The 27,893-nt window shown below is 45.6% G+C and overlaps 1 protein-coding gene across 2 annotated transcripts; it reads right to left on the reverse strand.

Annotated features, from left to right (window-relative positions):
* LOC147632643 (cyclin-T1-4-like) lies at positions 1-27,893 on the reverse strand. 2 transcript variants are annotated; one of them, XM_086807453.1, is made up of 10 exons: positions 27,726-27,893; positions 27,218-27,393; positions 26,508-26,906; positions 26,094-26,405; positions 2,086-2,167; positions 1,834-1,968; positions 1,518-1,693; positions 1,271-1,413; positions 790-1,169; positions 1-457 (listed from the first exon to the last, which is right to left on the reverse strand). In XM_086807453.1, the coding sequence occupies exons 4-9, from the start codon at positions 26,327-26,329 to the stop codon at positions 790-792; spliced, it is 1,152 nt and encodes a 383-aa protein (XP_086663579.1). In that variant the 5' UTR covers positions 26,330-26,405; positions 26,508-26,906; positions 27,218-27,393; positions 27,726-27,893; the 3' UTR covers positions 1-457. The 2 variants fall into 2 exon arrangements, with proteins under 2 accessions (XP_086663579.1, XP_086663580.1); XM_086807454.1 differs by having other exon boundaries at positions 26,508-26,921; positions 27,726-27,888.

Below are 27,893 nucleotides of genomic sequence, written 5' to 3' on the forward strand. Positions count from 1 at the left end.
TACAATATCCATAATTAAGCATCTGAATTTGCAAAGATAACTCAGTTTTCCATAAATCATTACTCAATCAAGCCACCATACCCATACAAATCTCATACAAAAACCTTGTCTTACTTAGAGCTTGTCATAGTAATAAGACAGCATCAGCTCGTTATGATTTGCTAAGAAGTATGTACAAAGGGCATTGGCTTTGCAGGTTGGTTTAGCAATTAGTATGCAAAAGAATGACGTCCATCCGTGCCTCCATTTGAGCTATACGGCATTGGAATGTTAAATGCATCTCAAAATAGGGACCTTCGCCCCCCCTCCTCTATGCAAAAAATATATCCTTCTCAATATCATGCAGGTTGATATGGGCAGCTCCTAGACTTGTGCCTAGGAACACAATAAAGTAAACCATAGACGCATTCAACCGCCACCAGCACGTCACTATTTGCACATGTTTGAGAGAAACCACCTGACAACAAGCCAAAAAAGCTCAACATCAAAAATACTTAGTGGCACAACTTGTACGGACAGCTCAATAGCACTCACTCCACAAAAGAACACATACAGGCAGAAGTGAGAATGCCCAAGTGATGCTTGCACAGATCCATACGGCCAATCAATCATAAAATCTTCAATTTCTGAATGTTGTGGTCCTCTTTTCAACTTAAAGTTTGCCCTCTTTATGAAAGTTCGTGGTGAACTCAGTATAATACAATGTTCTTGCATCAATGCTACCATCAAGGATTCCTTTTAGTCCTTAATGATAATCATTTCATTGTGTTTGTGCAAAAGAGCCCTTACTTATTTCCCTTTTCTTGGGATGGCAATTTGTTTATGTCTACTCAGCTGCTGCAAATTGCCAGTTCCATTATCATCATCTGGCCTTTTTCGCTTTGCTGGGGCCTCAGAATCCAAGGACTTCAACTTGGGATTTTTAGAAAGAATTTTTGAAGACTCTTTGAAGCCCAACTTTGGCCCATTCGCAGGCAAAGATGTCGGAGGGTGCATAAGATGAGGCTGAGGGGGACCACACTTCACCAGGTCTACCAGAGGAGTTGCTGCAACAGATTCAGACAAAATCTTTGCTTTATCATCTACAGACGAGCTTGAAGAGCTTGATTGCACAATCGAGAACGGAACCCTTTCCTGCTCATAGAGCTCCAGAATTTGACTGCAAATCTCTACACTCAACACAGACCCACACCCAAAAGGAATCAAAACCCCATCAAGAACGTGAATGGATGTACCACTTTGCCAAGATTTTGAAACTAACGGTGCTTACCTTCCAATTGGCACAGCGTCACATTAAACTCCTTCCACCAGCCTTTTGAGGGGAACTTGAACTTCAAAAGCTTTGCTGCGAGTAACAGTGCACTAGCAGCTATATGCTGAGGTTTGAATTGTAAGCACAATGTGGTATAGAGCCTGCATGGAACTCATAAAGGATGAGAGCTCCATGGCTTTATATGCCATAACAAGTTAAGAACCATGACAAAAATTTCTGAAAGGGGCTGAGTAGATCAACTTACGCATCATTCAAAATGATACAAGACACACGGGAAAGTATATCCGAAGCAGACTTGTACTTCGAAGTTGCCAGTAGAATGAAGCTGTAAGGGTGCCGGACTTTGAGATTGAAATCCAAAGTCACAAGAACAACTTGCTCGGCAAGAAGCACAAGCTCTTTCTGCCTCTCACATATTTCCTGCAAGAAAGAAAGACTTTATCAGGCAAAAAACAATTGAAGCTTCTTTTGCAACACTCCCTGCCCACACACCCCGAAAGGAAAAAGAAAAACAAACAGATTTGCCAGCAACAGTTCCCCATTATCAAACAGATTCTAACCTTCTCCTTGAACTCCTGTGCTGCCAAGGGATTGTTCTTATTCTGAAGACAGTACGACACATGAACCACCTCTTCAAGAGCCCTGCGAGCTTCTTCTACTTTGCCAGCCAAAAACATGCAAGCCGTTGCAATGGTCTGAAGTATTTATCCAAATACATTTAGAAAGAGTGCTTTTGTATTTAAAAAAACCACAACACGGAAGAGCAACTAAAAACTCCTATAGCATATAAAACAGAAGCCATAAAGACTTACATATCGATCATTTTTTTGGTGCGATTGATGAAGGTAAAATCTATGACAGAAAACCGTGGATGTAGCAATGACAACATGAGGCCTGCACCAACTTATTCCATGTCAGAAACTCTCTCTCTCTCTCTCTCTCTCTCTCTCTCTCTCTCTCTCTCTCACCCCAATGATGCTTTCAGAGAGAAATATATCCGATGGAGTTGGGGATGTAGAGGACCTCACAGGACACATCAACTGGCTTAGGGTAGAAACCATCTGGAGATGGGCTAGGGTAGATGGGGCTATGCATGAGCTTTTACTCTACAATGGGATGTTCCCATTGGCCCACTTCAGGTAGCCTGACTTTGCTTCCCACATGGAGGAGGCTCAAGTACTCTGGACTATTTGATGGGGTCTCTTGCTTTCGCATATCCCACACCCACCCATTGGGGCATATCACACATATCTGACATGCACCATATCTTGTAAGCCAACGTCACAACACCGCAACCCCAATGCACACCCTCGTAATTGCAAGTGGGGGGCAAATGTGGGGGGCTCACGCCACGGCTAGACCCCCTCTTGGTTGACAACATCAAAACAGATAGTATGATGATGAGTGCAAAGCTATGTGCTTGGTGTGAGAATATGTGAATATGAAGCGGAAGCAAGTAGAGATCAAACAAGAGAAAGTAAACAGCCAAGATCTGAAATGTATTGAATGAATTATGAATGAACAATGTCCATGCTTATATACATATTTGTAGAGCCGATCGGCCTGTAGGGCTGGAGGACAAATGTCCACGACTGATAAAAATGCCTAAAATAGCTGAAAAAGTATGGGAAAAATCCCTAATTACATCAGATAAATATTTGCATGAAGGGGGAAATAAAATGGGATAAACAAGGAGATTAAATGCTGGAGATGACATGTCCAACACCTCCTCTCAGCTCCAACACGGGGGTCCAATTCCCATACGGGTAAGAAGCTGATCAATAGTACCTCGAGGAAGAGGTTTGGTGAAGAGATCAGCAAGGTTGTCTTGAGAAGGACAATACTCCAGTGTAATGATGCCGTCGGTGGCGACCAGCTCACGAACGAAGTGAAAGTGGACCTCAATATGTTTGGTCCTACCATGGAAGGATGAAGTTCGAGCCAACGCCAAGGCACTCTGGCTGTCCGTAAGAATACGGATCAGATAATTCGAGAGTACATCAACCACAACAGCTCACAGCAGGTATCCAGATAGATAAGCACGGTACTCAGCCTCAGTAGAAGATAATGAAACTATATTCTGCTTCTTGGATCTCCAAGAAATAAGACCGGAACCAAGAGTGAAGCAATAACCAGAAGTGGATTTTCGAGTATCCTGATCACCTGCCCAATCAGCATTAGAGTATCCAACCAGCTTAGTGCCTCCTCTGAAAGAGAGACCATAGTCCAAGGTACTGGATAAGTATCCGAGAACCCTCAGAGCGGCCTACCAATGAGAATGTCGAGGAGCATAAGAAAACTAACTAAGAACACTGACACTGTAAGAAACGTCGGGCCTGGTGTAAGTCAAATAAACAAGACAACCAACAAGCCTCTAGTCCTGTGTACTGTCCTTGAAGAGAGGAGAGAGATCATCACGGGAGAGCTTGGAGTTAGGATCCATGGACAAGAAATTGGACGGCATTGTTGCAAATATCTGTACTAGTTAAGAAACACTCCATTAGAAGACTCACAGACCTCCATCCCAAGAAAGTAGTGGATAAGTCCTAAATCAAACATCTCAAAGGTGAGAGCTAAATCTGACTGGAGCTATTCAATCTTGGCAAGATGTAAGCCAGTGATCAATAAATCATCAACATATAAGACAATCAAACAGAGCAAAGCATCTTGAGCAAAGACATGGAGATTGCTATCTGCAAAGCATCTCTCGAATCCAAGGGAAAGAAAAGAATGCATCAATCTTATCATACCACATCTTGGGTGCCTGTCACCAATTGGCCGACCATTTGGTCCATCTCCAGTTTTGTGTCTCGTTCACTTGAGGCCAAGCCGGTGTCTCATGTGAAGAGGCCAGTATTTTTGCTTGACATGGACGGGAGCCAGACTGGTGCCACCCATGTGTTAGCAGGAAGGTGTCGTATGGACGGGAGCCAGAATGGTGCCACCCGTGTATGACCTGGACTGTGTTCTATCCATGGGATTGTCACGCCATGGAAGAGCCAGTATTTGTGCCGTGTCTTACCTATGGGACTGTCACGCCACAGGGAGGCTCGTGCCTGGAACTGTGTTTTACCTATGGGACTGTCACTCCATAGGAAGACCAGGATTTATGTTTTATGTCATGCCATTTTTGTGCCCGACAAATATTTTGTACTTGTTCCATGAACGGGAGATATGTCCATGATACTATTTGCACATGCACTCATGTTTTGCATGCGGAGATCCCATAAGGTAGTCCACAATGCTAGTACCTCCTGAGCGAGGAAAGGAGGTGAGGACGCCAGAGGAGAGCCATCGTGACATCCCGTTATAGATAACGAGACCATGTGCAGCTCCCAGCTCTAAGAAATATCTCCCGTACACTGTGACCTCCTCACGGTCTTGTGATGATCGCTGCAACCCTGTGTCAATGATGTCCAGATCTTGTGGTCTGATAGGGTCGTCTAGATCGAGTAGTGGGACCTACTGACTTCCCGTCCTGGCGTTGAAATCCCCGAGCAAGAGGACTTCCCCCAACTGTGAGAACTCCATGATATCCTCATATAATGGTACGTACGGTGACTGGCCATGCTGTGCGGCGTAAGGGGAGTGGCGTGGTGTTGCTAAGTTGTAGCCGCACCCAAAGATATCGTGCATCCTTGTCCTTCCAGATGATGCTGAGAATCTGGAGATGGGATCTAAAAAGGACAGCTACCCCCCGATTTGCGGGTCTCGCCTCGAAAAGCTGACTCCCACTCATACCCGGCTATGTATGGTAAGCCCCTCTTAGGGCTCTGATGAGTCTCTGTATAAAAAATGACATCCCTGCCTGTGAGAATCTCGCTCGAGCCTCCTAGATTCGACAACAGCATGCCATTGCAGTTCCATACTGCCAACCCCAGGTGTTTGGCATCATAGACCCCACGTCCCTATTTGGGACGGCGCTCAGGGATAATGACTTTACCATCACTGTGGATAGCCCACTTGCCTGCTCTGTGGGCCTCATGAACAGTCACCATCGCCTCACGTCGGTGTGCCACCTGTGCTGGAGTGAGATCATCTCCCATGTACACTTGTGTGCCCTCGAGGGCAGCCCACCTGTCTAAGAAGGCATGTCTGCAGGTGGCATCAGGGAATCTAATGATGAGGGGTCGCTCTCGTGTCATATCCTTTCCTCCCCTCCATGTATCTGCAAAGGGGGGGGCGATCCTGTCCACTCCTAGCATCTGGCAAAGTGTCATGGCATCCTCCTTTGGGGAAGCCCCCGCCTGTAGCCCCCGTACTCGCACATGGAGGGCCCTATCCTTCCTGCGTTTCTCCTCCTCAAGAGTCTCATGTATGATGCTCTGCGGGGGTTTGTGCTTCTTCACCACCTCCACCCAATCTTTCTTAGTGGTCTGCAGTTCTTCCGCAGCTTATCACTCGCAGCTTTCAACTGCTGCAAGTCAGTCCTTAAACCCTCCTAAATATTCAGTTCCCCTTCCTCCATTGTATGGTCCTTGACCGTAGCCTTGAGGGCTTCCATTTCTGCCCGAAGAGAGAGAGAGAGAGAGAGAGAGAGAGAAAGAAAGAAAGCTGTATTAACGTCTACTAGAGGCCGAACTCGACCTATGAGACAAATCAATGTACAACTGTCAATGTCTTCTGGATGTCCAGAAAAAAAAGGACAAAATGAACATGAAATAAACTATGAAAGCACTGAGCTAGTGGGGGGGTGTGATGGATGGAGCACTACTGCTAGAGGCTCAATATGCAAAGAGAGATAGATTGCACGACTCAATGATGTGACTTGTACTTTTATAGGCTTATAGCCTCTCTTGTATGACATCATTGTTTAGGTCATTATAGGTATAGTTTCAAATATTTTAGTGAATCAATCTAAGAGTGGGTTCACATACACATGTAGCCCTTTTTAGAGGTTGTTCACACACCTTTATCCTTTTGTACTTGGATAAGGCTTGTTCTCCGACAAGACCATATTATTAGGGTCGTACCTAGTAGCTAGCCTTTCTCGAAGCAACCTTATCGGTTTAGTCAGACCGAAGAGAATACAAAGGTGGCTACGGGCCTATCTCTTAAGAGGGGGTTTGTATGGCCTTGTAAGTCTCCAAAGGGGCGCCAGTGCTTCTTTCAAGAAAGAAGGATGGCACGATACGCTTATGTGTTGATTACAAGGGGAGGGGCTAAACAAGCTCACACTTAAAAATACGTATCCATTACCTTGGATGGATGATATACAAAGGTGGCTACGGGCCTATCTTAAGAGGGGGTTTGTATGGCCTTGTAAGTCTCCAAAGGGGCACCAGTGCTTCTTTCAAGAAAGAAGGATGGCACGATACGCTTATGTGTTGATTACAAGGGGCTAAACAAGCTCACACTTAAAAATAGGTATCCATTACCTTGGATGGATGACCTTATGGATCAACTTCAGGAGCTAAATATTTCACAAAGATCAATTTCAGATCTAGCCATCATCGGATTCGGATTAAGTCTAAGGATGTGCCAAAAACTGGTTTTCGGATGAGGTATGGCCACTATAAGTTTTTGGTTTTACCTTTTGGATTGACCGATGCTCCCGCAACCTTCCAGCAAATGATGAACGATATACTTCATCCATATTTGAGAAAGTTTGTGGTGGTTTTCTTGGATGATATACTTATCTACAATAGGTCATTGCATAGGTACGTTTAGTGTCTCAGTACAAATCTTGAGATAAGACAAGTCGTACGCCAAGGAATCCTAGTGTGAATTTTTCGAACTGGGGCTTCTCTATTTGGGTCATATCATCGCTGAAGATGATATAAAGGTAGACCCTGAAAAGGTAAAGTAGGTCCATGAGTAGCCAATTCCAAGTTAAGTCTTTTCTCTGATCTATTGGCTCCTTTCAGAAGTTTATTCGAAACTATGCCAAGGTAGCAACACCACTGACACAACTCCTAAAACTTAAAAGAGGTGGTGAGGAAAAAGAAGGGCAAGAGCAGTCCTCAGGTGACGTGGAATGATGTCACCGTAAGGCCTCACAAGCCCAAACCCTACGACCACCGGACAAAAAACCCACTCAAGATCAAGGCTTAAGGCTCACCTCCCTACCACAAAGTCCATCTAAACTCACCCCCAAAGCTGGAGGCCATAGCTACATCTTGAGCTCTGCTCCAGACGCACAAGTCTAGGTGTTCCATAGGTTAACCAAGGTTAGGTGAGCCTAGGATTAGAAGATAACCCCACATGGATTAGGGCTTATAAGAGGAGACTATAGATATAATCAATAATAGGGTTACTAGCTATTATTAGGCCCAGGCCAAAGCAAACGTAACATACTTTCCCTCTTAAGGACCATTGATGTCCTCAACAATGAACTCGGGAAATTGAGCCTTGAGATTTCGAATAGATTCCCATGTAGCTTCCCTCTCATATCTACCCCTCCACTTGATCACATACTCATCATAAGAACTCCTTGAGTGCTTAATACGCTGATCTATAATTAACTCCGGTTCTTGAACTTGTTAGACCCGCTCTGATACCACTGTGGGGTCTCATAGATCCAAACTCTAGGACCTTCTAACATAGAACCCACTGAGGATCAAGACTTAAGGCTCACCTCCTATCCATAGATCCATCTCAGCTCACCTCGGAGCCGGAAGCCATAGCTACATCTTGGGCCCTACTCCAAACGCAATAAGACTAGGCATCCCATACCACCTAGCCACACTCCGGAGGGTGTCCACGTGCCGAGCAATCTTGATGGGCCATGCCCTACGAGTCAAACTTATTGATCATGTCTCACAACTAAGGCTTGGGCATGCTTATATTGACCTTTGCTCAATAACTTTGGCATGCACCTAATAATTGCTAGTAACCCAATTATTGACTATAACTATAGCCTCCCCTTGTAAGCCCTACACCATGTGGGGTTACCTCCTAATCCTCGATTAACCTAACCTTGGTTAACTTGGGGACAGAACAACCACCATATATATATATATATATATATATATATATATATATTCCAATGAAAAGACAAAGGTCAAATTCGACCAATGTAGAATCAATATATATAATCGTCTCTCTTCGTAGAGATCTAGAAGTCCATATTTCCATAAAGAAATCCAAATCATCCATACTCTAATTCATGCTAGACACAAGCATAAGAGCCAGCTTTGTCTCAATTACAAATATCAATGAGAAAAATCATATGGCAATGAAGCAAATCATATATGATATAGCCAATATAATCCATGAGTATATCGTCGACACGGACACGAGACATAATTTGACCATACATTCATTGATACCAAAACTAGATACGCATAAGAGCCAATTGTATCTCTATCCACAATCCAAGAGTATTGTAATAGATATCATGATGGGTGTGGATATAGAGGTAGCCTCCAAAAGGAGGTGTTGCCTGGAGGATTGTCACGTCAAATGCATGCTACTCTCCATTGGCTTCAATGCACACATGCGAACACCAGGTCAAGAAATAGAAGACCAATTGACCCTACACACGGACGTAGAACTGGATTGTCCAACAAGTCTCCACTAGATTTCAACGTAGAATCAAGTCCCCAACGTACTAGATTCCAGCCTACTGACACTTCATGTAGATATTAGTCCCCTGTCAATAAGTTGCCAGTCCACATGACCCTTGGCATAGACATATGTCCCTTGTTACAAGCGTTATGTCCACTCTACCGATCACTGTGTGTTGGTACTTTGATAACACACCTTGGAGGTGGGCTCAACTTCGCTCAAGTACACTACCACTTCCACTCCATGTTGGTACTCTGACCACACACCTTGGAGGAGAGGTGGGCTCAAGTCAAACATAAAATAAGGATCACTCATAGGCATAGATATCCTGATGCTTCATAAGCATTTCTGATACACTTAGTTTATAGGCATTTTGGCCATTGATATAAATCCATCAAAAAATCCTAAATCAATGAGATATCATGTGTTCCTTAAATCAATACATCCCAATAAAGAGAGCCATAAATCCATATGAAAATCATGTATACCATATATACCAAGCTTTTTAGCCATTGACTGAAACAACTGAAGACAAACGTACACACTATTCTTCTTGTATGGGCATACAAGGGTTAGCCTTATAACCTATTTTAATCAAAGAGTTTGATAAGCACAACAAACATTTAGCTGAGTCAAAAAAAAATATTAATTCAAATATTTACTTGAAAAATACTTGGCTTTTGTTTTCCGAGTTTGTCCATAATGTTGTTCTTGAGACCATAGTAGCATAGAGATATATTGTAACAACCACCACCTCCACGTAAGGTAGAGAAGGTGGTATAGAAACCCTAAACAAGTTGTAGGGAAAGTATAGAAGGTACAAACGATGACACCAGCTGCACTACAATAGTATGGAGTGCTATGCGGAGACGAGTACGGATAGCTATATAGATGCAAGTTCAATGTATGGAATTTAGTGCAGGTAGCGAAAACTGAAAAGCAATCTCCCATTCCAAGAGCTTGTATGCAAATTTTAAGAGACTTATGTCACATCTGGTGATAAACATGTTGATCTCATCCTCCTCCAAATAGGATTCAAAGAGATTCACCTGTGGTCCTGTTGGGTCTCCTATTTAGGATCAGGTTCGAGTTCGGGTTTTCGCACTTGCATCTCGGGCAATGGTACCTCTACTAAAGTCTTTTCATATGTGATAGCATCACCTAGGAGCTCCTCCTGCCTTGGAAGCTCTCCCTCACTTGGATCAACGCTCTTGGTCTCGGGCTGCTCCTAAACCCTAGGTGTCACATGCATCCCGCACTCGGATGCCATGTGGACATATATGTACATCAAGTGCAGAACCTGGAGTGGAAATTGATCCCTTGTGAGCCCCAGTTGTCACGTGCATCCCGCACTTGGATGCCACGTAGACATTTCTGTACAGAAGGTGCAAGACCTGGGATGGTGAACTGGTCCCATGTGAGCCCAGTCCGGGACGAGTCAGCCAGGGATCCATCTCAGTCGTCCGAGGTCAGGTGTGCATTGTCCTGCACATGAGTCCAAGGTCAGGTGTGCACTGTCCTGCACATGAAATAGTGCCAGTCCGCGCTGTGAGTCTCCCTCTAGAATGATGTCAGTGGTTCTGTGTATCTGGTATGGTACCGGATGCCAGATCACTGAGTAGATTATGTTTAGGACAAGGGGCCAGCCCATAGGACTACCCCGGATCTGAGTGTGGGCATGGGAATGGTGTAGAACCACCCCCATGAGGGCCAGGAAGGCCCAGGCTGAACCCACCAGCCATGGAGGGGCTGTAGGACAGCCCTAGGGCACAGATAAGGTCTCCAGGAGATTACAGCCTTTGTATGGCTGTAGGGCATGTATGGGGCAGCCCATACAGGCTGCCCAGCCTTGCGATTGTGGACAAAAGTGGTGTCCAGCCAATCAGAAGCAGGCGCATCACTTTCAGCCTGTTAGGAAAAAAAGGCAGTATTTTTTGGGATTTAATTCAGCATTTATTGCTGAATTTCACCAGTCGTGGGACAATAAGCTGTTTTACAGCTGGCCGACTGCTCCTGAGGAGGAGTATAAATAGGGTAGGCCTAAATCCCATCATTCATCTCAGTTTTCACCAAGTGCTCAAGCCAATCAAGGGCCAGTCAAGCCAAGGAGAATTGCCAAGCAAAGGGGTGGACTTTTGAAGGTCAAGGGCAGGATTTTCCAGCCAAGAAAAGGTCTAGTTTTCTGTATTTGTTTTCAGATTTACATCATTCTAATAAAGCAAATACACCATCCGTGGTGGGGGCCCTACAGAGGGTAATTGGGACCCAACACTGTGTCCTCTCCATCTCCCCCTTCTCTCTCTATTTTCTGCACATCTCCTTTCAGTTTGTGCGTTAATTCCGTCGCGAAAAGAGTGCTGATTTCTGAGTTTTGAAGTACCGATCCTTCTCCGAAGCTTCCGCATATTATAGTGGTATCAGAGCCTACTTCAAGGACATCTTAGCTAGTTGGTACTTGGAAGGTGAGGCCATTCCTTGGTGGACTCAGTAGGCTCATGCCCACACCAGAGCAGGTATGGCAGCTTATGTGTGGGACGAGTTCGTCCGCGACCTTAAGCAGCGGTTTCTACCGCCCCACTACCTTGAGCGACTCGAAGACGAGTTCAGGGGAGCGCGTCAGAAGGCGCAACCAGTCCTTCAGTTTGCCAATAAAATTTCGACTTTGTGTCTACAATTAGGCTTATCTGATTCGGACAAGAAAGGGCAGTTTTTGTATGGCCTGGACACGCAAATCCAATGGGAGGTGCGTATGTTTAGGCCAGCCACCTTTGAGGACGCACTCTCGCTTGCGCAGAGTGCAGAAATGAAACACAATGGTGGCAAGCCCAAGACTTCCCAGCCGGCTTCTCCCAAGGCTAACGCCTCGGGGGGTAAAAGCCAGAACCAGATGGAGTCTTCCCTAGGACAAAGCCCGGGAGCCTCTGGCTCCAAGAACTCGAACAATGCGTCTAAGCTTACTCCAGACCAGAAAGCGGAGGCAGGCAAGACAGGTGGCAAGTTGAGTGCTGAGGAGCTTTCTCAGTACAAGGAGGGTAGATGTTTCTTTTGTCACACAAAAAGACATACTTCTCGAGATTGTCCGAAGAAGCCTCCAAAGGCCGCCGCCGCCTCCACAGCTTCCGTGGTGAGCACAGCTCCCCCACAGACCCCAGCGGCTACCCCTAGTTCTTCAACCCCCGGTGCTTCAGTTGGAGCAATTATTAGCCGGGAGCTCGAAGATAAGCAGAAGGGCGCCCATGACCAGGAGTATGAGCGCAACGAATTGCTCAAGTCCTTTGGCTACATAGGTGGCCAGAGAGTCGTTGTCTTGTTTGACAGCGGCAGCACGGAGGATGTGGTCACGGAACAGGCCGCTAGGCGTGCCCGTTTCGAGCGGACTCCGGTGGACAAACAGGTTGAGGGTTTTAGCACAGGTATGACAACGAGCGTCAAGTATGAAGCTCTAGGTGCTAAGTTAGTGATTCAAGGCATAGAGTTTGTGCGTGACTTTATGGTTGCCCCTCTTGTAGGAGCAGACATAATTTTGGGTATCCAGTGGTTCCACAAGTTTCTTCATGATGTCAAGTGGGACAAGCACACGTTCCAGATCGATCGGAATGTGTCAAACACCCCGGTGACCATTAAGTGTGAGCCAGGTATCCCAAACTTTCCGCTCATAAGCCACTTGCAGGCTAAGTGTGCGATGATTTACATCCAGACAGCCCAGACGGTGGCCAGTGCTTCCGAGAAGTACTCGGTTCTCCATGAAAAGTTCCAAAAGATTTTTCTTCGGGACAGTCTCCCTCCCCAGCTTCCCCCGTCCAGACCGGAGGATCACAAGATTGACCTCCTCCCAGGCTCGGAACCCCCGAGCAAGTTTCCGTATCGCCTTTCTAAGGCAATGGAATCGGAGTTGGGACCGCCAACTCCAATAATTGTTGCAAGCTGGCTTCATCCGCCCCAGCGTGTCGCCATTTGCGGCACCGATCTTGTTTGTCAAGAAGAAAGATGGGTCTTCTCGATTGTGTGTCGATTATCGTGCACTCAACAAGCTGACTATCAAGAGCAGATTCCCGATGCCTCGAATTGACTATATTCTCGAGAGGCTGAATGGAGCTAAGGTGTTCTCCAAACTGGATTTAAAGAGTGGGTACCACCAAGTACGGATTGTTGAGGGGGACATCCCCAAGACAGCCTTCCGTACAGAACGGGCCCACTATGAATTTGTGGTCATGCCATTTGGATTGACGAACGCCCCCGCTACATTTAACCGCATGATGATGCGTATTTTCCAGGAGTTGATTGGAGAGTGTGTGTTCATATTTCTGGACGACATACTCATATTTTCAGCTACAGTTGAGTAGCATGACATTGATGTGGAGAAAGTCCTTAAGTTGCTAGAAAGCAACGAGCTCTATGTCACCTAAGGGAAAATCCCTAAGGGTGGCTTGCAAAATTTTGAGAACTGGGTTTAACTGTGCGGAAGCGATAAAAATGATGACTGATTGAATGACTGCTGGAATGAACATGCTCTAAGGCTGGTTACCCTGTAACGCTCTGATACCAATGTGACATGTGAGAGCTTAAGACCGTAGTAATCACAACCTTAGTCTGACTAACTGCACTTAATGATGTTCAAGAGACAGATAAATATGTGTCGATGCAATGCAGCTATATTAGATGAATGAATGATGTTACAATGAGATCCAAATGGATCTGTACTGCTGAATATGCTGCCTATATGCTGAATATGCGGGATGAACTGCTGTCCACTCTTTCCCTTGTCTCCTGGGAAGGAAACGCTGAAGGGAGGCTTTGGAACAGATGCTGAATGCTGATGGGATGATGAAACGCAGACCTGAATGGCTGAACTGAGCTGAATGTTGCTGCGTTTGCTGAAGATGATGCTGATGGAGATGCGTTAACTGAATGCTGATGGAGATGCGTTAACTGAATGCTGCTGATGATGATATGCTGAAACACATGATGATCCAGATAAGGATGCGCTTCACTGATGAGCCCCCCTAATGACTGAATGGAGATGCGCCTGTATATATATGCCAACATGCTGCTGGTCGGCCAGCACTAATGCAGTCGGCCAGATGCCAGGTCCACAACTTGCTGTCGGCTGCCCCATAAATGCCTGGAAAATGCCTATTAAATTGCATAAATGCCAGTAAAATACCTGATGATGTCTATGATGATAAAATGATGCTAGAATGATGCCATGTCACTGTACACCTGATGGTGTGCACGTGACATTCCCCGCTGCTAAACTGTTGCTGGGTGATAAACCTGGCAACCTTCGACTCCTCTGCGATCCTTCTCCTCCGAACCACTGCCCCCTTCATGTCTTCTGCTGGGACTGAGGCCGTCTGCAGGAGTGAAATCCTTTGAGCCAAGACTCTATGTACTGCGGGAACTGAATGGCAAATACCTGAGTCACCCCTGACCTGCCTCTGGAAACCTTTCACCTACCATCTCCGTCGTACCTGAAGCTCTGAACCTCCTGAGGCGATGTTGGAGCAAACTTCCGTCTTCTGTGGAAGAGAAACCCCCTGCTGCTGCCAGTTGAAGTCCAAACTTATGTCCTCCTTTGATGATGGATGTCCTTCTTCCCTGAGAGTTCATGGGTAACATGTATGCAGGACTGACTGCTAAGATGACTGCTAGGATAACTGTTATGATGTCTGTTATGCAAGCCATGTGCAACCCTATATGCTGTGCAAGACTGCAGATGGATGGGTTACTGATGCAGACCTAAGGGAAAATCCCTAAGGGTGGCTTGCAAAATTTTGAGAACTGGGTTTAACTGTGCGGAAGCGATAAAAATGATGACTGACTGAATGACTGCTGGAATGAACATGCTCTAAGGCTGGTTACCCTGTAACGCTCTGATACCAATGTGACATGTGAGAGCTTAAGACCGTAGTAATCACAACCTTAGTCTGACTAAACTGCACTTAATGATGTTCAAGAGACAGATAAATATGTGTCAATGCAATGCAGCTATATTAGATGAATGAATGATGTTACAATGAGATCCAAATGGATCTGTACTGCTGAATATGCTGCCTATATGCTGAATATGCGGGATGAACTGCTGTCCACTCTTTCCCTTGTCTCCTGGGAAGGAAACGCTGAAGGGAGGCTTTGGAACAGATGCTGAATGCTGATGGGATGATGAAACGCAGACCTGAATGGCTGAACTGAGCTGAATGTTGCTGCGTTTGCTGAAGATGATGCTGATGGAGATGCGTTAACTGAATGCTGATGGAGATGCGTTAACTGAATGCTGCTGATGATGATATGCTGAAACACATGATGATCCAGATAAGGATGCGCTTCACTGATGAGCCCCCCTAATGACTGAATGGAGATGCGCCTGTATATATATGCCAACATGCTGCTGGTCGGCCAGCACTAATGCAGTCGGCCAGATGCCATGTCCACAACTTGCTGTCGGCTGCCCCATAAATGCCTGGAAAATGCCTATTAAATTGCATAAATGCCAGTAAAATACCTGATGATGTCTATGATGATAAAATGATGCTAGAATGATGCCATGTCACTGTACACCTGACTGGTGTGCACGTGACACCTTGCCTCGTGGGACGAACCATTTCAAGTGATCACCGATGCGAGTAACATCGCAATTGGAGGTGTATTGCAACAGAATGGTCATCCGGTAGCTTACATGTCTCGTAAGTTACTGCCCGCCGAAAAGAACTACTCAGTCTATGATCGTGAACTCCTAGCAGTTATACAGGCCTTGAAACATTGGAAACATTTCCTGTATGGCCGTGACTTCGAGGTTTGCACTGACCATCAGGCATTGCGCTGGATTAAGACGATGCCAAGTGCACAGTGGAGTGATTGACAACACCGCTGGAGTCAGATATTCCAGCAGTTCGGTGGCATGATTGAGTACCTTCCAGGAAAGGCCAATCCAGTGGCCGATGCTTTGAGCAGGAAGGGACAAGTATCTGCGATTCAGACCACTAGACTTGACCTTGTTGGTACAGGACTAGAAGACATGAAGCACACGTACGTGGATTCCAAGGAATTCGGTACTCAGTGGGAACAGGCATTGGATGCCACAGGACCATGCCATTTTCTGATACGCGATGGTTGGCTTTTCTATAAAGGCCGACTATGTATCATGAAATCATTCCGGGTAGCTCTTCTCCATGATGCCCATGACGCCATTACAGGTGGTCATAGGGGCATGAATTCGACTCTGGAGAAATTAGAACGGCAATACTATTGGCCAAAGATGAGGCGTGATGTGTTTACATATGTACAACGCTGTGACATTTGTCAAAAGGTGAAAGCTCCTCGTGGAAAGAAGATAGGGTTGTTACAGCCTTTGCCAATTCCTGAGGGTCCTTTCCAGGACATTTCGATGGACTTTGTCACAAATCTGCCTCCCAGTCCGAGTAAGCGTAATACACATTGTTTAACTATTGTTGATAGGTTCAGCAAATTTGTTATGCTTATTCCTTGCAGGGCCAATGTGACCGCCGAGGATGTTGCCCAGCTATTCATTCGGCATTGGTACCCGATTGGCGGGATTCCTAGGACCATAGTGTCAGACCGAGATGCCAAGTTTACCAGTCATTTTTGGAGGGCATTGTTTGATAATTTTGGTACTAAGTTGAATTTTTCCAGTGCATTCCACCCACAGACAGATGGCCACACAGAGATATACAACCAGTTGGCCTTTGATGTGCTGAAGTATTATGTCCACGATCAGCAAGGTAAGTGGAAATCGTTTTTGCCTTTAGTTCAAGCTGTTTTGAATGACTCTTTTTCTTCAGCTATTGGCAAGACTCCATATGAGGCAGCGTTTGGAAGGCCTTTCCAATTGTTGTTAACCAGGACTTCGTCTTCAGTACCAGAGGCGAACAGAGTGACGGAGTCTTACCAGGAGATCCTAGAGTCCGTTAAAGACAGATTGGCTAAAGCGCAAGAGGCCTACACTCGACAGGCCAATAAAGACCGAAGGGACATGAAGTTTTCGGAAGGGGATTGGGTGTATCTTCGGATTATGAAGCAAAGATTGAAGCAGGTGGACAAGCGATGCCCAAAGTTGTCTTTCAGGAGCTTCGGACCATTTCCCATCCGGAAAAAGATTAATGAGGTGTCTATGCAGTTAAAGCTACCTCCGAGTTGGACTATGCACGATGTATTTCATGTCAGTTGGTTAAAGCCATATGCAGGTCCACCCCCTTCAGAGGTCAAAGACAAAGCGGAACCAGACATTGTTGATGAAGCAGAAGTAATGGTTCCAGAACAGATCCTTCTGCACCGTTTCAAGCATGGCTCAGGCCGAAGACTACGACAATTCCTCACAAAGTTTCACGACCAAGGAACTCATGAAGCGGTATGGCTCGACAAAGAATTTTTCGAAGACTATCAAGCATTATTGACGGATTATTTGGAGGCTATGCAGCTTCCGTCAAGTTAGGCAGAAGGGGATGTCACGTGCATCCCGCATTTCGATGCCACGTAGACATTTCTGTACAGAAGGTGCAAGACCTGGGATGGTGAACTGGTCCCATGTGAGCCCAGTCCGGGACGAGTCAGCCAGGGATCCATCTCAGTCGTCCGAGGTCAGGTGTGCATTGTCCTGCACATGAGTCCAAGGTCAGGTGTGCACTGTCCTGCACATGAAATAGTGCCAGTCCGCGCTGTGAGTCTCCCTCTAGAATGATGTCAGTGGTTCTGTGTATCTGGTATGGTACCGGATGCCAGATCACTGAGTAGATTATGTTTAGGACAATTGGCCAGCCCATAGGACTACCCCGGATCTGAGTGTGGGCATGGGAATGGTGTAGAACCACCCCCATGAGGGCCAGGAAGGCCCAGGCTGAACCCACCAGCCATGGAGGGGCTGTAGGACAGCCCTAGGGCACAGATAAGGCAATCTCCAGGAGATTACAGCCTTTGTATGGCTGTAGGGCATGTATGGGGCAGCCCATACAGGCTGCCCAGCCTTGGGATTGTGGACAAAAGTGGTGTCCAGCCAATCAGAAGCAGGCGCATCACTTTCAGCCTGTTAGGAAAAAAAGGCAGTATTTTTTGGGATTTAATTCAGCATTTATTGCTGAATTTCACCAGTCGTGGGACAATAAGCTGTTTTACAGCTGGCCGACTGCTCCTGAGGAGGAGTATAAATAGGGTAGGCCTAAATCCCATCATTCATCTCAGTTTTCACCAAGTGCTCAAGCCAGTCAAGGGCCAGTCAAGCCAAGGAGAATTGCCAAGCAAAGGGGTGGACTTCTGAAGGTCAAGGGCAGGATTTTCCAGCCAAGAAAAGGTCAAGTTTTTTGTATTTGTTTTCAGATTTACATCATTCTAATAAAGCAAATACACCATCCGTGGTGGGGGCCCTACAGAGGGTAATTGGGACCCAACACTGTGTCCTCTCCATCTCCCCCTTCTCTCTCTATTTTCTGCACATCTCCTTTCAGTTTGTGCGTTAATTCCGTCGCGAAAAGAGTGCTGATTTCTGAGTTTTGAAGTACCGATCCTTCTCCGAAGCTTCCGCATATTACACCAGTGCAGGACAAGCCAGCCAGGGTTCCACTCTAAGCATCCAGGGTCAGTGTACATGTGAGTCCCGCACATGAAGCACTGCCAGTCCGTGTACTATGAGTCACCCTCTGGAATGATGACAAGGTTGCACGTTTACAGCCAAGCAAGATCATCAAGAAGTTAGTCTTTTATCATCATTCAATAAAGCAAATACACCATTCCTTGGTGGGGGCCCTTCAGAGGGTATTTGGGTGTACCTTGTTTTTATTGTGCTCTCTCTCTCTCTCTCTCTCTCTCTCTCTCTCTCTCTCTCTAAGCCCAGCGGGGCGTGCAGTGACAGACTCAACCACATGTCCAAGAGATAAAAATATAAAGAGAGAGAGGGGAGAGAGAAAAGGGAATGGGGATCTTGCACAGTACACCACATTGAGCGGGGAACAGGCCCCGCCCCCTTTCAAGAATTTATTTAGGAACAATCCACGAGCACAATGGCCAGGATCAATACAATCAATGAATACAAAACAAATAAATATGCCAATGTAGGATATCCAAGTCGATATCGATGTCGACGTACAAGATCTCTGATGTCGAGCACACCACGGGGATGACCCACAAGTATCTCTCATCGGGCTAGTACCAAATCCAATGAATCCAAATCCAAGTCCGAGTCCAAGTTCCATGTTCATGTCCAAGCTTCATGCCTAACCTATATGTCCAAGTTCCATGTTTATGTCCAAGCTTCATGTTTCATGTCCAAGCTCTATGCTCAAGTTCTTCATGTCCAAGCTATACGTCCAAGTCCAAGAAACGCTCGCTCATCCCATGAGTAATCTCCACAACTCCTATAGTCTTGTCCATGAAGAAAACCATGGAGAAGCTCTCTCTCGCAAGAAAACTGATATAAAACCTGTTTTAATGGTTTTTGGGCGATAAAAACATCCAAAAAGCAGTTTATAGGGTTTTTGGAGCAGTTTTAGGGTTTCTGAAATTTCTGTCCGTACAGCTCCGTACATGTGTCCGTATCGCCCATGCATATGCCCATACAAGTCTAGGGCTAATCGTACATCTGAAAAGCAAGTTGGAGAAGGTGTTGATGGCAAAGAAGAAGCTCTCCATGATCATAATGATGCCCACACACACTCCACAATCTCCTTCAATCATCAATGATCTTATTCATAGATGATGATGATGAAGATAATCTCCACGCTTGAACGAAGATGGCAACGCGATGAAGAGGTTCTTCTTCAACTTGATGCTCAAGAGAGGCTCATGCTTCTTTTATACCTTGCTTTTTGCCAAAAAGTAATGCTTTTGCTTTGTATTTGTATTTTTATTAAATATTATTAATAATAGCTCAGGGCCTTGCTTTTTGGCCCTAGAGCTGCTTTTTGAGAAAGCGGCTTTTAGCTTTTTGGTCCGGCTTAGTCTCCTCTTTCCAAAGGCGCCCTTGGCTCACGGTCAACCATGTTTGACTTTTTGCTTTTTCTTGCTTTTTGACCAAGAATGGTGCTTTTTCTTAATCAAACCATTGTGCAATCGTAAGGAATCAAGGTGCTGAATTTTTATTATCAAAGTATAAGCCTGTCTGTAAGTTTCTGCATGTTACAATGGTATCAGAGCTTTGCCTTTTGGTAAAGAGATTCAGCCGAGAAAAAAAAAATCACTTGTGTGGTTGGTTTTCAGACGCCAGTTGCACTCCCATTGCGGTGTCACTCCTGTCCCTCGACGGATGGTTGGTTTATAGCCTCCAAAAGCAACCAAAAAAGTCTCCCACACACATAGTGGATGGTATTATTGCGGTTGTGGAAAAACATGACCACTCCCACTACGGTGAATTCTGACAATGAGAGAGAACTCTGGATCCCTACAGAAACTGTTTCTTCGACGACGACTGCTTCTGGAAGCCAAGTCCTCAGTGGGGACACAAACACCATGTTCCAGGAATTTATGTGCATCATAGCGCAACAAGGGGAGCAGATGCGGGCGTGTATGGCTTCTATACAGCTTCAAGAAACCTTGACACTATCAGAATATACAGCAGAGATGATAACAAAATCTGAGAACACGAGCAAGTGCACTGTAGAAAAACACAACAATGGAGAGGGAGAGAGAGAGAGGCGTGTAACTCTGCTATATACACAAGATAAAATCCCGAAACAAGATACAAAGAAGTGGGGGGCCATGGGGCCATTTTATATGGCCCCATGAGTGCAGTCGGCCTGTAGAAGAGCAGCCAACAACATGCTGAAATCACCCGACCAGCATCTACTCCAGTCGGCCAGCATGCACACACGTATGAAGTCGGCCTGCTCTAGTCGGCCAGCATCTGGACCATCCTGCCAGCACAAGGCAGCCTCCCACACCATGGAAAAATAGGGAAAAAATGGAAAAAATATGGAGAGTGGGGAAAAATGAGAAAACACCTAATACGGGTGGGCACACCCACAACAGAGGCCCTGGTGTATATGTATAGACAGGGGCAAGGTTGTTAGAGGCGTCAGAGGCGTTTGGTACAAGGCGGGTATGGTACGCACCTCGAAAGACTCGTATTTTTTAGAGATGTTAGGCGTGTTAGAGGCGTCTTTTATATATATATATATATATATATATATATATATATATATAGTGAAAGTTAAGAGAGAGAGAGAGAGAGAGAGAGAGAGAGACTAAAGTGTGTATGTACGAGCCTTGAGGGAGGGAGAGAGAGGGTGTGTATGAGAGAGGGAGAGAGAGTGTGTGTGTTAAAGAAAGAAAGTTGTATTAAACATCTGTAAAAGGCCAAAATGACCTATGAGACCAAAATAGTCCATCCTCATCATCTGGATACATCATCAAGATTCAAGGGTACAAAGTAAAATGAAATGAACTGAAATGAACCGGTAGAGTATAGAGAGAGCTCCAAAAGTGGGTATAAAAAACATCATCATCCTAGTGTGTTTGAAGTTTGAAGTTTGAACTTTGGGTCTTGAGAAAGGCTTAAGGGAGGGAGGGAGAGAATGAGGGAGAGAGAGTGTGTGTGAGAGGGGCTGCCTTGGGCCCTTAAAGCTCCCGTCTAAAGACTCAAACCAGCATTTTTTTTTATTTTTTTATTTTTTTGTGTGGACGCCTCGATTAGGCACTCGTACGCCTCGAACTGTTAGAGACGCGCCTCATAACAACTATGGACAGGAGATGACTTCTAACACCCCCTCTCAGCTCCTAGCTGTGGAACCAACCCCAGGGAGCTAGAGTGCCGCCGGAGCATAGCTTGAGATAGAGACTTCGTGAAGAGGTCCACCGCACTGTCCTCCGTCGAACAAAACTCTAGCAAGATGTCATCAGCAATGATCTTTTCACGAACAAAATGCCTCTAGATGACCGTGGGTTCCTCCAATGGAAACCCAATCCTGCCAAGTTACCTCTGCAACCTCACCACCTCACAAGCAGCACCACAAGCAACCCGGTACTCTACCTCTGTCGACGACAAGGCAATAGACGGCTGCCTCTTACTCCTCAATAAAACTGCTCCTGAGCCAAGGTAAAACTGTAACCTGAAGTAGATCTCCTCGAGTCTGGATCTCCTCCCCAATCTGAGTCACTCCAGCATTCGAGTCGGACTCCATCCATCAATCCCCCTCCTGTGTAAAAGAGTCCAAGATCCTTCGCATGCTGCAGAAACCACAAGAGATACGCCTCCCAAAGAGTCATCTGCAAACATGAGCTCAACGGCCTCATCAGGAAGCTCCCCTCCAATCTGGTATACATCAACCAAATCAATGAACCATTTTGCTTCCAAGTCAGCGAGGCACCATACTGCTCACAAGGTTCAGCAACTGTTACGGTGGGATACCAAGTCCAGGAAACCTGCTGAAGACAATTAGAATCCACTCCGGAGTATCCGTGGCGGCGAGTCTTCCAACCTCCTCCCTGCCCGAAGAAAATGAAACATCGGTGTCCATCACCTCCAGGTACAGAAAAGCTGGAGTCTTCACGGTTGCTGCTGAGGATTCTGCACCCTTGTCGGTGCTCCGCTTGGGACACTACCTCCAATAGTGGCCTTTCTCGCCACAATCATTACATGTCCTCTCTGCCTTCAGTTTCTCACGGTCTGAGTCAAACATCTTCTCAGAAGACTTCTCCGATGAAGCCTTCCCTTTGCCCTTGTTACGGCCTTTCGACCGTTGGCCAATTAAGGCCTCCAAACCTCTGCCCTGTGGAGGGTTCAAGAATCTTTCCTCCTGGTCGAAGACCATGGGCACAAGCTCCTCCCACGTGATGGTGCTGAACCTACCACTGGTAATCAAAGACGAGTAGAATGCTCAGTACTAAGAGGGCAAATGCGACAGCAACGTTATGGCCATATCCTCCGATGATATCTCCTTTCCAGCCTGAAGAACTTCCTGCTTGAAGAGCCTGTAGCTTGTTAATGTGCTCCCGCATCGTCAACTACTTTGCGGGATTCATAACCCGCATCTGTACTTCCAAGGAAATCCTCTTCATGGGCGATACCCTGTTATAAAGAGAAGCCAAATGCTGCCATATACCTCTGGCCAGCGTCATATGCTTTATATGATTGATTACCTACCGTGTGCAGTTGAGCAAGATGAATGAACGGACCTTGGTATTGACACGATCCCACAATTGTGCATGTGCCTCACAATCCTTCCGAATCGAGGGTAACTCCCCTTCCTCTACCTCCGGCCGTGGAACCCCAACAACAATGAAATCAGCAAGGTCATAAGACTCTAGAATAGATTCCATCATTACCTTCTAGATGCCGTAGTTATTCCCGTCCAACTAACGGTCCACTGGGAACGTGGGGAGTGTCGGGATCTTCACATGCTTCTCAGCCATCTCAAGTAAATCTGCCATTGCGGGGATGTAACTGAAAAGGGTGGGTGGGTGGGAAAAAAAAGAAGAACTTAAACCTGCAAGTGGCTGTCCAGCAAATCAGCCCGCCTTCCTCTTGCTTCTCCTCTTCCCGAACAGTCCAAAATAGTCCACCAATTAGCAACACAACAGTCCCTCTCTTGCTCTCACAATTCCCAAGATCTAGCAAGAGCCTAGGGCTCTGATACCATGACAGAATATGCAACGGAGATGATAACAAGATCTGAGAACACAAGAGCAAGTGCACTGCAGAAAAACAAAGCAATGGAGAGAGAGAGAGAGGCGTGTAACTCTACTATATACATAAGATAAAATCCTGAAACAAGATACAAAGAAGTGGGGGGCCATGGGGCCATTTTATATGAGCAGCCGACAGCATGCTGAAATCACCCGACCAACATCTACTCCAGTCGGCCAGCATGCACACACGTGTGAAGTCGGCCTGCTCCAGTCGGCCAACAGCCATTAGTCGGCCAGCATCTGGACCATCCTGCCAGCACAAGGCAGCCTCCCACACCATGGAAAAATAGGGAAAAATATGGAAAAAATACGGAAAGTGGGGAACAATGAGAAAACACCTAATATGGGCGGGCACACCTACAACAGAGGCCCTGGTGTATATGTATAGACAGGAGATGACTTCTAACAGACACCCATCCCCCCCCCTCCCCCCCCTTTCCGCCACCCATCCCCCCCCCCCTTTCCGCCAACATCACCGCCGAGATCCCTACTTCGGCTATCTCCCTAGCGGAGTTACAAGGAAATCCCATGCGTTACATGATTTGCAGGTACGAAAGGTAGAGCTTTGAACATAGGCGGCAACCCATGCTGCCGCACAAGAGGAACGTCGACATGTGGAGCACGAACGATACCTTGCAGCTCTCAATGCAAGGACAATACACTTTTTTCTACCATGGTGGCATAGTGGCTAGGTGTTTCAAAAACGTTTTTGAAACATTTCAAAGGCGTTTCATACAAACAAAGGAAGTTCCATAAAAGTTTCAAGAGAGAGTTGCCAAGGCCCAGCTGGCAGCTCTCAAACCTTGCTATTTTCACATGCTTTAAAGACTTAAGATTGTTTTGACATTCTAGAGGCTCTGCCAAGTATATAAGAGACAAATTTGGCATTTTTCTAACGTGTATCCCACCTGGCCCCCCAAAGCTAGTCCTGAGCATCTAGCCCACGATAGGTGACTCTAGCCCACGATAGGTGACTGAAGATAAATTCATGATTCATGATTCATATTCTAAATGTGCTCTCAAACATAGGAGTTAGGGGGTTGTTTGAAACGGGTTTCCTAAAAGTTTCAAACGCGTTTCAAATGGGTTTCGTAAAATCAGCCCAAAGTTTCAAACGGGTTTCATAAAATCAGCCCAAAGTTTCCTACCTACAGGTTTTTGCATGTACAAAATTTCAAATATATACTGTATAAAATATGTAAAAATAGCACTAAATGCATAGAATACATGGAAACGTCAATTTGAAGTCTACAGTCTTTGAATCACAAATAACAAAAACCATATAATCATCCATCATCAATGTCAAATGATCATGATTCATAGACCATGGTCCACTTTCCATGATCCATGATCCAATCATCCATCATTCCATGCCAAAATAAAAAAACCATACATGACACTACATTAAAAAAAAACTTTATCAAAAGAGTCGCACAAATTTCAATGTTAGATTTGGGACCAAAAAAAAACTCAAAAAATTTGCTTGAAAAAAACGTGTTTCCTACAAGGAAACGTTTCCATGTTTCCTTCCCTATAGGAAACGCGTTTCCTAACTACTATGCTCTAAAAGTAGCCAAAGCCTGAAAAAATGTTGAAAAAAACATTTGGAATGTTTCGTAAAGGTACTCTATGGTGCGAAAACTTTTTTGGCAACTAAGGTCTATGATTCAAACACAGTGGATTATTTTCAAGAGCAATTCTAACCAAAACTCAGTGTTTCCCCACTTTAATGACTGGGGACAGTTATCAAGCGATTCACCAGTAGATCCTCAGAAAACACAAACTCCAATCTTCATCGGGACACCCCATCCAATCTTCTACAACATGAAAAGATCATGTCCAGACCCTCCAGTCGCATCAACCGAACCACTATTAGGAAGACTAGCAGCCCGCAAAAGGCCCATCTTCTACTCCAGTCCAAAGAAGACCCAGCTCCAAAGCAGACCCAGAGCACGTGTGCCAACTTGTCACTTCAGATTCGGTCCTAGCAATCAATGCTCAAATCTCCAATGACACAACCAGCAGTTGCACCCGTTTGATCCTATCACTAAAGTAAATGTGTTCCCAGGGGGTAGGGGAGGGTGCACTCTATAACACTTGCCTCTCCACAGAGTTGTTGTTTTACTGCTTAAGTAAGATCTTGACTATCACCCTATAATCTCCATCAACAAAACCAGCAGTTGCTCCCATTTAATCCTATCCCTGAAGTAAATATGTTCCCAGGGGGCAAGGGAGGGTTTACTCTTTACCACTTGCCTCTCCACAAGTTTGTTGTTTTACTGCTTAGGTAAGATCATGTCCAGACCCTCCAGTAGCATCAACCGAACCACTATAAAGAAGACTAAAAGGCCCATCTACTCCAGTCCAGAGGAGACCAACTTCAGACCAGACCCGGAGCACGTGCCAGCTTGTCATTTTAGATTCAGTCCTAGCAGGCAATGCTCGAATCTCCTCTGATGCAACCAGCAGTTGCAACGATTTGATCCTACCACTGAAGCAAATGTGTTCCCAGGGGGTAGGGGAGGGTGCACTCTTTAACACTTTCCTCTCCACAAGTTTGTTGTTTTACTGCTATATAAGCTGAACCTATAACTATGGTTATACTTCTCAGCATGCCATGATTAGAATTTAGACTACCCGAAAGGGCCATAATAATGCGGCAGACAATCAAAATGAACCTTACATTCTCAATTTGATTCCGAAATGTCTTAGGAAAGAGCAGTAGGATTTCCGAAGCTCGTGCTCTTTGGCTGAGTCAATCCCATCTTTTCTGGATGGGGATTGCTCTTCAATTTCATCCCTTGCTATATACCAAGTAGCTTTGCTGCGCAGAAGGGCGACACTCTCATTATCTGCCACAAATCTTAAATCATTTCCGTCATAGGTGACTGGTCCAGATAGTTGTGAGGACCCCGGCATGAGAATTGGTTGAAGTCCTTATGACCGCGGCCGTGACTATATTTGCAAAAAGTCATGGAATGCATTCTTGGAAGACCTGTTCAGATCACACAGAATTTCACATAAGGATTGAAGCCACACGGAACATGAGAAAACAATGAAAAGAGGCTCACTAGTTTCAATAGAGTAGGGTTCTTACTCCCTCAAATACCCATGTGAGAAGTGCGAGACTGAAGTGTTCCCATAAGCTTGAATTCTTTCACAATCTCTGCACACTGAAGTTGGCATTCTTACTCTCACTTCGAAACTTGCCAGAAGAGGGTTTTCCTAATAGAGCTAAGATCCAAGCTTGACCTGCATAGCCCACACCACAGACACTGTGTGTTGCAAGCCAACCTGGCACAGAAAACATGTAGCGTAGTAGCTCGTTGACAGAGGAGCTCCTTGAACAGCAGGTTACAGACAGATGCATTGGATTTGGCTGTGTTGTGTTTACGCAATTGTGACAAAGTTTGGATCGAACAGCAAGGGCACCCACACAGTTACCAAAATTGATGGCAACAGAATACAAGGAAGTTGCCCAATGCAAATTGGATAGCTGCAAAGACAAACACTGCAGTACATATTAACGTGAAATTTGCACATCGAAAAAAGCCCTGAAACCCCAATGCTCAGAAATTCCTAATTTTTTGCAACCCTAGTGCTATGAAGCTAGGAAACCCTAATGCTCTGAAACCCTGCTCCTACAAAACCAATGTGTCTGAAAGCCAAATGCTAATCCTTATAGCTGTGAAACCCTCATTCTATAAAGCAGAGTTCTCTGAAACCCTAATATTATGTATCCTCAAACGCAATGGAGGTTGTACAATTTGCACAAAAAGATAGCCAGAAAGCAGTTCAGTAGTTTACCTGTGTTGGCAAGGAGCTTGAATTTGCAACGAATAAGGGACTCGCTGACCTTCAGGACCATGTACTAGTTACCGAAAACCTTCAAAATCAGAGGTAGCAGGGCAGAATTGGGGTGAAGGGGGACACTCTGCAGGTGGACGATGGTGATGGCCAATAGAAATGGGCAATATATTAACCTGGAAAAGAAAGGAGCTTAATTGGGCTAACTGGACCAAAATGTGAGCTGCCCAGTGGTCCACAACAGACCCAAATGCAACGAAAAGAAGACCCAAAAAAACAACAAGAAAAGCTTTGCTGTAGGAAAGACAAAGCCTCTCTCTCTCTCTCTCTCTCTCTCTCTCTCTCTCTCTCAAAAGCAAGAAGAAAACCTCTGTGGGAAGAACAAAGCCCTGTGTGTGTGTGTTTTTGGGGGAGGAGAGAACAGCTAACAGATCCCCAAACCCACCAAAAATTCAACTACTCAGTAGCATGATGATGGGTTAAAAGTTAACTTCAGACAAAATCTTACCCTGCCACAAACAGAAGGAGAAGGGGGAGGACGAGGCGGCAGCTCTCTGCTTCCTTGTGGCTCAGCTTCAGGGCTGCATCTTCGAGGGAATCCGGGGGCCCACACATAGAACTTCTCAGCACAACAGAGGAAAAAAAGATGAATCCCTTTTGTAAAAGGCCCAAAAGT

The sequence above is a fragment of the Cibotium barometz genome, chromosome 13 (assembly GCF_041138505.1).
Source record: "Cibotium barometz isolate CiBa-2024 chromosome 13, ASM4113850v1, whole genome shotgun sequence".
Lineage (NCBI taxonomy): Eukaryota > Viridiplantae > Streptophyta > Polypodiopsida > Cyatheales > Cibotiaceae > Cibotium > Cibotium barometz.